Source organism: Phocoena phocoena, chromosome 12 (genome assembly GCF_963924675.1).
Source record: "Phocoena phocoena chromosome 12, mPhoPho1.1, whole genome shotgun sequence".
Classification (NCBI taxonomy): Eukaryota; Metazoa; Chordata; class Mammalia; order Artiodactyla; family Phocoenidae; genus Phocoena; species Phocoena phocoena.
In genome coordinates, this window is record NC_089230.1 from 90303488 (window position 1) to 90318993 (window position 15506).

At 38.1% G+C, this 15506-nt stretch overlaps 1 protein-coding gene and 1 pseudogene across 1 annotated transcript in view; both read left to right on the plus strand.

Moving 5' to 3' along the window:
* The first annotated feature begins 2071 nt into the window (after window positions 1-2071).
* Window positions 2072-3521, plus strand: LOC136131929 (Krueppel-like factor 4 pseudogene; annotated as a pseudogene).
* Window positions 3522-14716: 11195 nt separating this feature from the next.
* The window catches only part of LGSN (lengsin, lens protein with glutamine synthetase domain), a 29322-nt gene continuing 28532 nt past the window's right edge, over window positions 14717-15506 (plus strand). Inside the window, exon 1 of the mRNA XM_065889147.1 lies at window positions 14717-14773. Coding sequence (XP_065745219.1) covers window positions 14744-14773 — 30 coding nt within the window. The 5' untranslated portion in view covers window positions 14717-14743. The remainder of the gene's footprint in view (window positions 14774-15506) is intronic.

Here is a 15506-nt window from a genome sequence, read left to right on the forward strand (position 1 = left end):
TTAAGATTTCGGTGCCTCAGTTGCCCCCTCTGTAAAACGGTGGTAGTAATGGTGTTACCTCATTGGTTTTGGTAATTAAATGAGTTACTATCTGTAAAGCACTTAGAAGTTCACTCTAAGAACTATTTAAGTCTATCTTATTTTATTCATTACAATAATGTAGCAGTGCTAAATATTTTTTAAATCCTTAAAGCTTTTGTTGTAATTACAAACTTTTACAACTGGAGTGGAGGAAGCAGTGTGGATACTCCAGCTTCATCTAGGTCACAGTTCCAAAGTAAAGAGACTGATATACACTGTGCTGTGTAGGCATATGGGCTCTCATTGAAGAAGCTCGGTTATTGAGCAGAGGAAAGAAGTTTTTAAAAATTTTTATTTCTTTTTCTAAAACATGTTTGCTTAATTAAAGACATATTACTTTAAAATTTATGATACCATCAGAAATTTATTTATTGTGTTGTAACATAAAACACACCAATGGACAGGCGATATATACCATTTAGATTATTGTCTATCATCCTTTATAATAGCCAGTATACAATGGAAACTAAAGTCTTCAAATGATCTTGGGCCCTATTATTTGAGAATCTAACGTCATTATGGTTTTTAAAAATATATTTGTATATAGATTACAAGTATATCTGTTTTGCAGACAAAATTATTCATAAGTCATCTAGACTCAAGTAGAAGGTACAACTTATCTTTAATTCTGTCTACTATCTAGGAGGCAATGTGGTACGAATATCAAGTTAATTTTGTGAATCTTAAATGACTCCCCTAGAATGATTCTTAACAAACCTGAAACAAGAGTAGATAATACAGATTACATTCTAAATCAGGAATGTGGTTAGAGAACACTAAAGTGTTTGGTGTGTAAATTGTGTGAAGGGCTCTAGCTTTATCTGAAAAAAATTATGAATATAAATAATTACTTATGGGTGAAGATGTCTGACAGTAGATGTTTTCAGTCCTTTGTCTAATAGAAAGAAGGCACTGTGGCTATGGTGATTGACAGAAGTATAGAGGATATCACCAGAAACTAGGTCATCATAAAAATTTGATTTGGTACAGCATAAGAGAGAATTTGTTCTTTGGCAATACATACTTAATTCTCATAATAGAAATGTAACATTTTTTCCTAGATAATAAGTTCCATATTTCTCATATATCATTCATTCATTCAACAAATGTATACTGATCTCTTGTAATGAAATAGGCAGTGTTCCAGGTGCTCAAGTTACAAAATAGAATCCAACTTCTAGGATGTGAACACTCTGCTATGTGAAACTCTAGGAATTCACAGCTTAGGTGGAAGATATAAAAACAGATAAAATACAGTAAAACTTGATGAGCACTATATAGTTATATGAAAGCCAGAGGACGGAGTGACTAACTGTACATAAATTAAATAAGATATCATCAAATAAAGAAAGATCAAATAAATACAATTGAAAGAACTGCTTTTTAAAGAAAGAATGCCAACAATTTATTCATTTCTCTATGCCTCCATTTTCATATTTTTAATTTTATGTTGGAGTATAGTTGATTTACAAATGTTGTGCTAGTTTCCGGTGCACAGCAAAGTGATTCAGTTATACATATACATATATTCATTCTTTTTCAGATTCTTTCCCCATGTAGATTATCACAGAATATTGAGTAGCATTCCCTGTGCTTTATAGTAGGTCTTTGTTGATTATCCATTTTATAGATAGTAGTGTGTAGATGTCAATCCCCAACTCCTAATATATCCCTCCTCCACATGGGAGACAGGGTGTGGTGTGGATGCTGCTGAGTGGAAGAGAGCACAGCCCGGCCATCAGACCTACTTCCTCATCTTGCTGATTATCTATTTTTATGGGTTTACAACTTTTCTAAGAACTTTTGTATACAAAGGAACTTTTTTTTTAAAGTAATTTTCCCTTTATATTTAATCCAAAGAAGGATCTCGGGCAATTTGGGGTTTTTGGTTTTGGCCTCGTTTCTAAGCCTTTTTTCCTCTTTGTTGACTTTGGTGTTCGGGCACCCCCACTGCTTCGGACTCCTGAGGACCTTCTGGGCACCCACATTAATGAGGCAGCCACCTGGCGAGTCTGATTTGGCTGTCAGCGACGCACTGTTCCCATCCTTCTCCACTGTCGCGTCCGGCCCCCAGGGAAGGGGGAAGACTCTGCGTCCAGCAGGTGTCCTAAATAACCGTGGGTGGGGGAGCTCTCCCACGTGAAGTGACTTCCCCCCGGGGCTTCCCGTCTGCCCCTACGACCTGGCGGCGGCGACCGTGGCCACCGACTTGCAGAGTGGCAGAGTCAGCGCGGCTTGCGACAGAGCAACCCAGCTCTCCTGCCCTGGAGGGAGACGGAGGAGTTCAGTGATCTCCTGGACCTGGACTTTAATCTCTCCAACTCGCTGTCCCATCATGAGCCAGTGGTTTCCACCGTGTCGTCGGCATCAGCCTCATCCTCATCCTCCCCTTCGAGCAGCAGTCCTGCCTGTGCACCCTCCACCTGCAGCTTCAGCTGTCCAGACCAGGCTGGGGGCAACCCAGGCTTGGAGCCAGGCAGCAAGGGCGGTGGCCTGCTCCATGGCTGGGAATCTGCACCCCCTGCAACAGCTCCCTTCAACCTAGCAGACATCAACCACGTGAACCCCTCTGGCTGCTGCGTGGCTGAGCTCCTGTGGCCCGAATTGTACCCAGTGTACACTCCATGGTAGCAACCGTAGCCGCCAGGTGGCTTGATGAGCACCTTGATGGGCAAGTTTGTGTTGAAGGTGTTGCTGAGTGCCCCTGATCATCTGTGTTAGCAAAGGCAGCCTGGATGGCAGCCACTTGGTGGTGGCGGCACCCTACAGTGGTGGGCCGCCCCGCTTGTGCCCCAAGATCAAGCGTGAGGCTGTCTCCTCATGCATCCTGTCGGTCTGACCCTAGAGGCCCACTTGGTCACTGGACCCCCTCTCAGCAATGGCCACCGGCTGCTGGCGCATGACTTTCCCCTGGGGTCGCAGCTCCCCAGCAGGAGTACCCCAACCCTGGGTGCCGAGGAACTGCTGAGCAGCAGTCATCCTGCCCTGCCGCTACCCCAGGCTTCCATCCCCACCCAACTACCCTCCCTTCCTGCCCTACCAGATACAGCCACAGGTCCCACCGCTCCATTACCAAGAGCCCATGCCACCCAGTTCCTGCATGTGGGAGGAACCTGAGCCAAAGAGGGAAGAACGTCGTGGCCCCAGAAAAGGATGGCCACTCACACCTGGGATCATGCAGGCTGTGGCAAAACCTACAGGAAGAGTTCTCATCTCAAGGCACACACCTGTGAGCCTACCCAGGTGAGAAACCTTACCACAGTGACTGGGACGGCCGTAAGTAGAAATCTGCCCTCTGAGATGAACTGACCAGGCACTACCGCCAACACACCAGGCACCGCCCCTTCCAGTGCCAGAAGTGCGACCCAGCATTTGTGAGTTTGGACCACTTCGCCTTACACGTGAAGAGGCACTTTAAAATCCCAAAACAGTGGGTATGACCCACCTTGCCAGAAGATAATTCAGTATTTTTTACCTTTCACACTGTCTTTCTGGTGAGGGAAGGAACCTAGCTGGAAAGCACTACAATCATGGTCAAGTTCCCAACGAGTGAACTTGTGAATGGATAATCAGGAGACCTGAGGAAACCAAACAACAAAGAACAGATGGGGTCTGTGACTGGATCTTCTATCATTCCAATTCTAAATCCAACTTGAATATATATTCCTGGACTTCGAAAACACCAAGGGGGCGACTGGAAGTGGTGGATATCAGGGTATAAATTAGATCAGTGAGTGTGGGGGAGGGAAGACCAGAAAGCCTTGAATTGTTTCAATGCAATATAAGCATAAAGATCACCTGGTATTCTCTTCTAAAAGCCGTTATTACGATCTTAGAAGAAGAAGAAGAAAATCAGGTACAGAAAATGTGTTTTAATAGCCTAAACAATGGTGCTTGGTGAGTCTTGGTTCTAAAGGTGCCAAATGAGGCCAAAATTTTCAAACTGCTGCATACTTTGATGAGAAAATCTATTTTTGTCTTCGAGTCTACATTTATAACCTAAGTCAGGTAAATGCACCTGGTTTACTTTAACCTTTTTAGGCGGAGAGTCTTTTATGCACTGTGGTTTCAGTTGGGCAATAATTTGTACAATGGTTTATCTCCAAATATGCCTTAAGCAGAATTTTTTTAATATATAGTTCCTTGTCTTAATAAACATGTAATATAAATTTAAAAAAAATGATCTCACTGCAATTTATGTCAAAATGTTCTGCCTATATTTTCCTCTAAGAGTTTTATAGTATCTGGTCTTACATTTAGGTCTTTAATCCATTTTGAATTTATTTTTATGTATGGAGTTAGAGAATGTTCTAATTTCATTCTTTTACATGTAGCTGTCCAGTTTTTCCAGCACCACTTGTTGAAGAGACTGTCTTTTCTCCATTGTATATTCTTTTCTCCTTTGTTGTAGATTAATTGACCATAGGTGAGTGGGTTTATTTCTGGGCTTTCTACACCCTTCCATTAATCGATATTTCTGTCCCTGTGCCAGTACCATACTGTTTTGATTACTGTAGCTTTATAGTAGAGTCTGAAGTCAGGGAGCCTGATTCTTCCAGCTCCATTTTTCTTTCTCAGGATTGCTTTGTCTATTCAGGGTCTTTTTTGTTTCCATACAAATTGTAAAATTTTTTGTTCTAGTTCTGTGAAAAATTCTGTTGGTAATTTGATAGGGATTGCATTGAATCTGTAGATTGCCTTGGGTAGTATAGTCATTTTGATGATATTGATTCTTCCAATCCAAGAACATGGTATATTTTTCCATCTGTTTGTGTCATCTTTGATTTTTTTCATCAGTGTCTTATAGTTTTCAGAGTATGGGTCTTTTGCCTCCTTAGGTAGGTTTATTCATAGGTATTTTATTCTTTTTGATGTAATGGTAAATGGTATTTGTTTCCTTAATTTCTCTTTCTGATCTTTCGTTGTTAATGTATAGAAATGCAAGAGATTTCTCTGTGTTAATTTTGTATCCTGCAACTTTACTGAATTCATTGATGAGCTCTAGTAGTTTTCTGGTAGCATCTTTAGAATTCTCTATGTATCATGTCATCTGTAAACAGTGACAGTTTTACTTCTTTTCCAATTTGGAATCTTTTTATTTCTTTCTCTTCTCTGATTGACATGGTTAGGACTTCCCAAACTATGTTGAATAAAATGGTAAGTGTGGACATCCTTGTCTTTTTCCTGATCTTAGAGGAAAGAGTTCAGCTTTTCACCATTGAGTATGATGTTAACTGTGGGTTTGTCATATATTGCCTTTATTATGTTGAGGTAGGGAACTTACCTATGCCCACTTTATGGAGAGTTTTTATCATAAATGCATGTTGAATTTTGGCAAAAGCTTTTTCTGAATCTATTGAGATGGTCATATGGTTTTTATTCTTCAATTTGTTAATGTGATGTATTACACTGATTGATTTGTGGATATTGAAAAATCCTTGCATCCCTGGGATAAATCCTACTTGATCATGGTGTATGATCCTTTTACTATATTGTTGGATTGGTTTGCTAGTATTTTGTTGAGGATTTTTGCATCTACGTTCATCAGTGATATTGCCCTGTAAATTTCCTTTTTTTTTTCTGGCATTTTTGTCTGGTTTTGGTATCAGGGTGATGGTGGACTCATAGAAAGAGTTTGAAAATGTTCCTTTTTCTGCAATTTTTTGAAATAGTTTCAGAAGTATAGGTGTTAACTCTTATCTAAATGTTTGATAGAGTTTGCCTGTGAAGCCATTTGTTCCTGGACTTTTGTTTGTTGGGTGTTTTAAAATCACAGTTTCAATCTCAGTACTTGTGATTGGTTTGTTCATATTTTCTATTTCTTCCTGATTCAGTCTTGGAAGATTGTACCTTTGTAAGAATTTGTCCATTTCTTATAGGTTGTCCATTTTATTGGCATATAGTTGCTTGTAGTAGCCTTTTATGACCCTTTATATTTCTGGGGTGTCTTGTAACTTCTCCTTTTTCATTTCTAATTTTATTGATTTGAGCACTATTCCTTTTTTCTTGATGAGGCTGGCTAAAGGTTTATCAATTTTGTGTATCTTTTCAAAGAACCAGGTTTTAGTTTCATTGATCTTTTCTATTGTTTTCTTCGTCTCTATTTCATTTATTTCTGTTCTCATCATTATGATTTATTTCCTTCTACTAACTCTGGGTTTTGTTTGTTCTTCTTTCTCTAGTTGCTTTAGGTGTATGGCTAGGTTGTTTATTTGAGATTTTTCTTATTTCCTGAGGTAATATTGTATTGCTATAAACTTTCCTCTTAGAACTGCTTTTGCTTTGTCCTAAAAGTTTTGGATCATCATTTGTTTTTTTTCATTTGTTTCTAGGTATTTTTTATTTCCTCTTCGATTGCTTCAGTGATCTATTGGTTGCTTAGTAACATGTTGTTTAGCCTACACATGTTTGTGTTTTTTACAGTTTTTTTTTCTTGTATGAGATTTCTAATCTCAGAGCATTTTTGGTCAGGAAAGATGGTTGATATGACTTCAATTTTCTTAAATTTACTTATGCTAGCTTTGTGGCTTAGGATGTGGTCTATCCTGGAGAACGTTCCATATTCACTTGAAAATATGTATATTCTGCTGCTTTCAGATGGAATGCTCTATAAATATCAATTAATTCCAACTGATCTAATGTGTTATTTTTTTTTATTATTTTTTTTTGCGGTACGCGGGCCTCTCACTGTTGTGGCCTCTCCTGTTGTGGAGCACAGGCTCCAGATGCGCAGGCTCAGCGGCCATGGCTCATGGGCCCAGTCGCTCCGCGGCATGTGGGATCTCCCTGGACTGGGGCACGAACCCGTGTCTTCTGCATCGGCAGGTGGGCTCTCAACCACTCTGCCACCAGGGAAGCCCTAATGTGTCATTTAAGGCCTGTGTTTCCTTATTGATTTTCTGTCTGGATTGTCTGTCTATTGATGAAAGTGGGGTGGTAAACTCTCCCACTATTTTTGTGTTACTGTCAGTTTCCCCTTTTATGGCTGTTAGCATTTGCCTCATATTTTGAGGTGCTCTTATGTTGCATGCATATATATTTACAATTGTTATATCTTCTTCTTGGATTGATCCCTTGATCTTTATGTGGTGTCCTTCTTTGCCTCTTATAACAGTCTTTATTTTAAAGCTTATTTTTTTCTGATATGAGTGCTGCTACTCCAGCTTTCTTTTGATTTCCATTTTCCTAAAATACCTTTTTCCATCCCCTCACTTTCAGTCTGTATGTGTCCCTAGAGATGAAGTTGTTCTCTTCTAGATAGTGTATAGATGGGTCTTATTTTTGTATCCATTCAGCCAGTCTATGTCTTTTGGTTGGAGCATTTAATCCATTTACATTTAAGGTAATTATCAATATGTATGTTCTTATTACCATTTTGCGAATTGTTTTGGATATGTTTTTGTAGGCTTTTCCCCTTTCTCTTTTAGTCTATTGTCTTGTGATTTGATGTCTGTCTCTAGTGTTGCGTTTGGGTTGCTTTTTCTTTTTTGTGTGTGTATCTATTATAGATTTTTGGTTTAAGGTTACCATGAAGTTTTGATAGAGCAGTCTATATACATACAACATTGTTTTAAGTTGCTGGTCTCTTAATTTCATGTGCATTTCCAACATCCTGCATTTGCACTCTCCTCTTCTCACAATTACTGGTTTTGATATCATATTTATGTGTGGATGATTTCTTACCTTTACTGTATGTTTGCCTTTACTGGTGAGCTTTACCATTTATAATTTTCTTGTTTCTGGTCGTGGGCTTTTCTTTTCTGCCTAGAGACGTTCCTTTAGCATTTGCTGTAAAGCTGCTTTGGTGGTGCTGAATTTGCTTAGCTTTTGCTTGTCTGTAAAATTTTGATTTCTCTGTCAAATCTGAATGAGAGCCTTGCTATGGAGTACCCTTTGTTGTAGGTTTTTCCCTTTCATCACTTTAAATATATTGTGCCACTCCCTTTGGCCTGCAGAGTTTCTGTTGAGAAATCAGCTGATAGCCTTATGGGGAATCCCTTGTATGTTATTTGTTGCTTTTCTCTTGCTGCTTTTAATATTTTCTGTTTTTTGTCAATTTGATTGATATATGTCTTGGTGTGTTCCTCCTTGGGTTTGTCCTGTATGGGACTCTCTATGCTTCCTGGACTTGAGTGAGTGTTTCCTTTCCCAAGTTAGGGAAATTTTCATTTATTATCTCTTCAGATATTTTCTCAGGCCCTTTAACTCTCTCTTTTCCTTGTGGGACCCCTATAATGTGAATGTTGGTGTGTTTAATGTTGTCCTAGAAGTCTCTTAGACTGTCCTCATTTCTTTTTTATTTATTCTGTTCTACAGCAGTGATTTCCACCAATCTGTCTTCTAGCTCACTTATTCGTTGTTCTGCCTCAGTTATTCTGCTATTGATTCCTTCTAGCATATTTTTTCATTTCAGTTATTGTATTGTTCATCTTTGTTTGTTCTTTAAATCTACTAGCTCTTTGTTAAACGTTTCTTATATCTTCTCCATCTGTGCCTCCATTCTTTTTCTGAGATCTTGGATCATCTTTACTATCATTATTCTGAATTCTTTTTCAGGCAGATTGCTTACCTCCACTTCACATCGGTGTTCTTCTAGGGTTTTATCTTGTTCCTTCACCTGGAACATATTTCTCTGCTGTCTCATTTTGTCTAGTTTTCTGTGTCGTGGTCTCTATTCTGCAGGATGCTGAATTGTAGTTCTTCTTGCTTCTGGTGTCTTCCCCTTCATGGGTGAAGTTGGTCCAGGGGCTTGTGCAGGCTTCCTGGTAGGAGGGACAGGTGCTCACTGGTGAGTGGAGCTGGGTCTTGTCTCTCTGGTGAACAGGGCTGTGTCAAGGGGTGTGTCTAGAGGTGGCTGTGGGCTCAGGAGGACTTTATGCAGCCTGCCTGATGGGTGGTGCTGTGTTCCCACCATGTTGCTTGTTTGGCCTGAGGTGCCCCAGCCCTGGACCTTGCAGGCTGTTGAGTGGGACCAGGTCTTGGTGCCAAAATGGTGACCTACAGAAGTGATCATGCCTAGGAATATTCACTAGGGGCTTCAACCTCCAGTGTCCTTGCCTCCCACAGTGGGCCATAGCTGACTCCCTCCTCCCCTGGAGACACTCCAAAACCTACAGTTAGGTCTGGCCCAGGGTCCTATGGTGTCCCTGCTTTGCCCTGGGTCCCAGTCCATGTGAAAATTGTGTGAACCCTCCAATAGTTGAGTCTCTGTTTCCCCCTGTCCTGTGGAGCTCCTGAACTGAAGCCCTGCTGGCCTTCAATGTCAAATGCTCTGAGGAATCCTCCTCCTGATACCAGACCCCAGGCTTGGGAGCCTGATGTTGGGCTCAGAACTCTCACTTCTGTGGGAGAACCTTTGCAATATAATTATTTTCCAGTTTGTGGGTCACCCACCTGGCAGGCATGGAATTTGATTATATTGAAAAAGTGCCCCTGCCTTCTGTCTCATTGTGGCTTCTTCTTTTTCTATGGATGTAGAATATCTTTTTTGGTAGGTTCCAGTCATTTTTTGTTGATGGCTGTTCAGCCGTTCGTTGCGATTTTGCTTTCATGAGAGGAGGCGAGCTCAAGTTGTTCTACTCTGACAACTTGTCTCCAATCATTAAAGTTATAAATGCCCATGGTTTAAAGAGTTAAACAGTTCTTTGTTCTACCTCTTTTCCTCCTCCAAAGACATCCATTCTCAATTTCTTTAGCTATATCTTTTGTTTGTACTCAATATGTCTAAAAATTGTACTTAAATTACTATTTATTCCTCTGTAATTGTTTGGCATTAACTACTGACTTCTCACATTGGATAAATGAGGATTTAGCTCTTTTTTCCTCCCTCCTCCCTGAATGCACATGCACACTTTCAATTTTCCTAATCATCTTAATAAAGTATTGCAATTTTAGTAGAACAAATATTTAGTCTTTACATTGTTAATGTAATTCACAATTGTAAAGCTATCCACAATTGAGCCATGTAGTATTATTGTATGATAATTTTTCCTTGCTCATATAATTTTTTCTTTTCCATGGAGTTGATAGGCATAGAGTAGTATAATTAAACAGTTAGTTTAGAAATCCTACTAGAAGATTAAAGGAAGAAAGGGAATTTTAAGGGAGTTTGGAAGACTGTCGTAAGCCAGTGACCACTTAAGAAAATAATCCAGTAGCCTAGCAACAATTTATTTTACCTTGAAGGAAGACCAGGTGCATTTAAGCACCAGGCACACTCAAGCCACAAACCCTGATAATTAAAACACATGACAATAGATATGGGGTCTGAATCTTGTACATGAAGTCAGGGAGTTAATGGTCCTCGAAGAGTAGAATCTCTGCATGTAACCAAGACAGGAATACAGGTGAAAGGGGAAAGAAACTAGGTGAAAGGGGACATTATACAAAAACCTGGGATGAATCACCATATTTTAGTATACGTTATCACCATTTTGTTAATATACCTATGATTTAAATAGCACCATGACAGTCCCTGTTATACGATATAGGGTCAAAGGAGGAACTAATGACATAAGCCTTGATGTCTACCCAAAAATGAGGAAAAAGGGAGTCTTATCTCCTCCCAATTTTCTTTGATTTTAAATATGTAACGCTCTTTGTTCTTAGGGCTACGCTCCCTTGCCTACCTGCTTGTATCTCTCACAAGCATCCCTCGCTAATAAACTCATTTTTTGCCTGTCACTTTACCTCTTGCTGAATTCTCTCTGTGCCGAGACAAAAGAACCTGACCTTCAGTAAGTCCTGTGGCCAGGTGTACAGTGTCAATCAAAAGACTGTGGGTTTGAGTTCCCTTCTACGTCAGAGACTGTGGGTTCAAGTCCCAATCTGAAGTGCAGCTGGCTTCAAGTCCTATCCAAGGTGTGTGGTTTCAGAGTTAATAATTGTCTTTTTTTCCTAGTTGCTTAATATCCCATATATATATTAGAAATTCAACCTCAATTATTTCCCAACATTCATGTACAAGAGGTACTTTATTAACTTATTCTTCTTGTAAATTATTTCTTGGGCTTTTGTCCTGAACATATCTGATAGTACTTTACTGCTTATAAAAGTAAAGTACTATCATATATGTCATTCAGCTGTCATTCTGAGATTTCACCTTATCAGTTTCCTGGGGATTCCCTTTACTCTCCACCATTTGGATCTCCTGTTACTCGGTTTTATGGTTTTCCTCTGTATTTCCTATTTCGGAAAAACACATCTTTCATCAGTTTTTTGAGAAAAGTATATGAGTGGTATGTGAAACATGTCTTCATTTTGCTCTTCACTTGATTGTTAGTTTTGACTCAGTATAGAATTATGGGTTAGACAATTTCCCAGATGATTCTGAAATTCTTTCTCCATTGTTTTCTAAGTTCCAGTGATGTTATTAAGAAGTCTGAGTTCATTCTGATTCCTCATCCATGGTATGTGCTAGCATTCTGAAATTTTATGACGGTGAGTCTTGTATCAATTGTAATCTACTTAGCTAGGTATACAGAACACCATTTCATTCTGGAAACTCATGCCCTTCAATTCTGGGAAATAAATATTTTTGAAGGTTTATTTCCCTCTACTTTCTCTCATCTTTTTCAGAATCTTTTATTATTCATATGTCGAACCTCCTGGATTGGTCATCTTTTTCTTTTTTAATCCCTTCTATCTTATTTTCCATTTCTTTGTTTTATTTCTCTTATTTTTGGAAAGTTCTATGTGGTACACTGCATTGTTTCCTGGTTTTCCTCACTAATTATGTGGGAATAGCTCTCTGAGTTTTGTTAAATGTTTGGTACAATTTTTCTTACTGCTTTATTCCACCCAGATCTTTTTTCTTTTGTCCCCATTTCCATTTTCTTTTCTCACTTTTTGCTTATGGTATTTTGTTAACTTTTTTTTTTGAAAGAGGCAAAAGTAAGTGCATGTATTAAATGTGGCATTTCTCCCCAAAAGGCCTCATCAACATTTTTAAGAAAAGCTTATAAAGGTAAAAGATGTATTTTATCCTAAACAATCAGGTAAGAAAATTGGTTGGTTAATCAAGAAAGTCAGCAGAAATAAGGAATCATAAAAAAGAGTGAATATTTTAAACATATTATTTTAAATTGAGTTGTATAATTATACATTTTTTAACCAACGTATTGAATTTAGAACAATGTCTTTCTTTGAGTATACATCCATTGGTTTGAATCTCATATTGTCTTTCTTACAAAAAACCATTAACATAGTGCATCATATAAGAATAATATAAGATTTTTTGTTTCTTGGATGCTAGGTCTTAAAAACCATTGTAAGACAATCTGAAAGAGAATTCTAAATTTAACAAATTGTTTTAACTTTGTTTTACATTTATATTACCCAAACGGAATTCAACAATTTGTATTTGACATATACTGCTATGAACTGATCTCTCATAAATTGGATTAGTGCCCTTATGAAAGAGACTCCAGAGAGCTCCCTCACCCTTTCTGCAAAGTTAGGACACAGTGAGAAGACAGCCGTCTATGAATCAGGAAGCTGCCCTCCCCAGATGTTGAATCTGTTCTTAATCTTGAACTTTCCAGGCTCCAGAACTGTGAGAAATAAATTTCTATTGTTTATACGCTACCCATTCTATGGTATTTTGTTATAGAAGCCCAAACTATGGCATGTATTATATTTTCAAGTCTTTCTAAAACATTCAGCTTAGATTTGAAGAAATGTTAAATACCTTTCTTCGTATTAGTTTAAATAATATTTAATTAAATTGCATGTATGCAATAACCAGCACAACTATGATAATTGTGAAAATGACCACAGTCAGTATACAACTAGACTGGTGGGAGAAGAAGCTGGGCGGGGTTGGGGGGGGAACTGTTAAAACAGTTAATCTTGAGGTTTAGTGCAGGAAGAGTCCAATTATAATGAGGAGGGGCTAAAGATAATTTGATTAGTAGGTTAGATGATGACGTACAGGCCCAATGAGTACAACAGAGTTGGAAGGATGCTCAGTGAGTAGGTTGGCACTAGAAATGAGAATCTCTGAATTAAGATCTCTTTGACTTAATAATGTTCAGTTTATGCCTCTATTGGGCATATAAGACAGCTCTTCATGACATGGGAAATCTTTTAAATGAAGAATAACTAAGTTCTAACAACTTAGTAAGATCTAATAGTTTATCTGATTTATTTGTCAGAAATGTACCAACTCCGTGTTTTATGACACAACAATTTTTCCATTTTACTTCAAATATTAGAATTAGGATGAGTTATTAATTTGGAGGGTTAGGAAAAAGTTGTGGCTGTGGATGCAAACTGTATTTAGATTGTTGTGTTTTATGTAAATAATATTGATTATCTGGCAACTTCAGGTATAAGTTTTTACTTCATCTTGATTCTACAAAATAGATAGATGCATTATTAAATTTTATAAAGAGAATCAGCAGTTAGATTTGGATGAAAAACAACCAAGTGAATAGGTAAATAGGTTAATTTTAAGCTTTTTAAGTTTTAAAAGAGAAGTGAAAACCCTTTCAAATACTCATTTTTGTAATTAAGAACAGAGATAAAAATTTCTCAGCAATATAGCAACCGTTGTACACAGTATGTTTGAATTTTATATTGCAGTTTGAGCAGAAAGAAACAAAGAGGGTAAACGGAGAAGATATTGACATTTATAAGGTAGGAAAGAGAGACAACTGGAACGATGATCAAAGAAATAAAGGAAAAGGTAGAGTTGATTACAACAAACATAAAATAATGACTATGCAATTGCAGAGATAGAACAAGAGAGTCAGGCCCAGCTGACCAGCTGGAGCTGGGCCTGGACTTTCTTGGGCCTAGACGCCCTGGAAAGGAGTGATCAGCTGTGGAGACTATACAACACACAAGGAGGAGGGTACAGAGGGTTTGACTGGATTCAGAAAAAGCCTCCTACCATCCCCCATCAACTAGACTTGAAGTTGTGGTTGAAGGCAGCAAACTCCCTTTGAGAAAGCATTTCCTATTTCCTCTGACTGAGTTAGGATTGTTTCTGGGACCATGTAGAGCAGCTTGTAGATGATTTCTGGGCTCATTGTGGACAGCTGTAATGGCTGGGGTTCTTCAGAGACTGACATTTGGAGAATTGAAAAGGCTAAAGAAAGATGACAGTAGTTATACAACACAGGACCAGAATTAATTTAGAGACTAGAAGTGATGCTAGAAAGGAAGATAAAAATAGAAATTACAAATAAGTAGATCTTTGCCATCGGTAAAAATCTGGGTCACTTACAGGTGTATTTTTCCAAATGTGTTTTTGTCTGTGGACTTCGATAGCATAGTTGTCTAATAAATATTTCATTATCTCAGTCTAACAATAGATTTCATTCCAGAATGCAATTGTTATATAACAAAACCAGTATGTTGCAGAAAATGTTGATCAACACAGTTTTAAGCTTTGTATATCCTTTGTTTGTAGGGAGTCAGGCATAAATGAACATTTGTCATTAGACTTTTCTAGTGCATTTCTAGTGTATTGTGCCTTGGGCATGACACATCAGAGTCTGGTGCTTATCTTTTGTTACCTGTCAGACCCCTCTGGAAAGAGCCTCTATGCAATTCATCATCTGCAGTGTTTGTTTTGGGTATACATATAAATACATGTTGAATGCATTTGTTGGGGAGACCGTGGTTTCCTAAGCCAACTTAAGTAAAACTGTGTGAGATGAATGATGAAGGGGACCATCTGAAGGAGGTATGAAGTTAATAACTAACATGTTATTTATCAAAATACTGACAGCAAAGCTTTTTATTATTCTATGTCAACAGTTTGAGTGTCAGAATGAATAAGGACAACGTGATTACACTTGTTTTATGTCTGCACTGGGGAAGTTTATGGAGAAACTCTCTACTACAATTGAGTTTATAAATGTAATAAAAACTAAATTCAGAATTTGCATTAGGAAAGCATATTTAGTTTGATGAATCATTTAAAATAACTTCATTAGGCACTGAGTTTGAAGCATAAGTATGATGTAAAAAATTTTATGCCTATTTTGGTTGTTATTGAGAGAACAATCTTTGTTTTCCCAAAGTTTTTGTTTCATTCAAACAAAAATGCTTTGAGGTTAAATGACTAAAGGTAAGAAGCCATTTTCAAATTATATTTGAAATGCACGTCATTTTAAATAGTGACAGCCACTCATCTCTTTTAGAATATATTTAAACAACTCAGTTGTCAACATGTAGCATTTCTCATTACTTCTTAATGTGTATATACCCAACTTTGACTCCTGTTATTCTCACAGACCATTCTGAAAGTCTAGAATGTAGACTGGGAGGTATGTTGTGGTCAAGTCTGGGAGTATGTGGGTTTTCATTAGTTGAAGTTAAGAAAATACAGTGTAAGAAGCATGCCTACTCTGTGTGAGGCACAGTGTTAGACCAATGCACTGTGTTTGAAATAGTGGCAAATAGAGAATAGACTC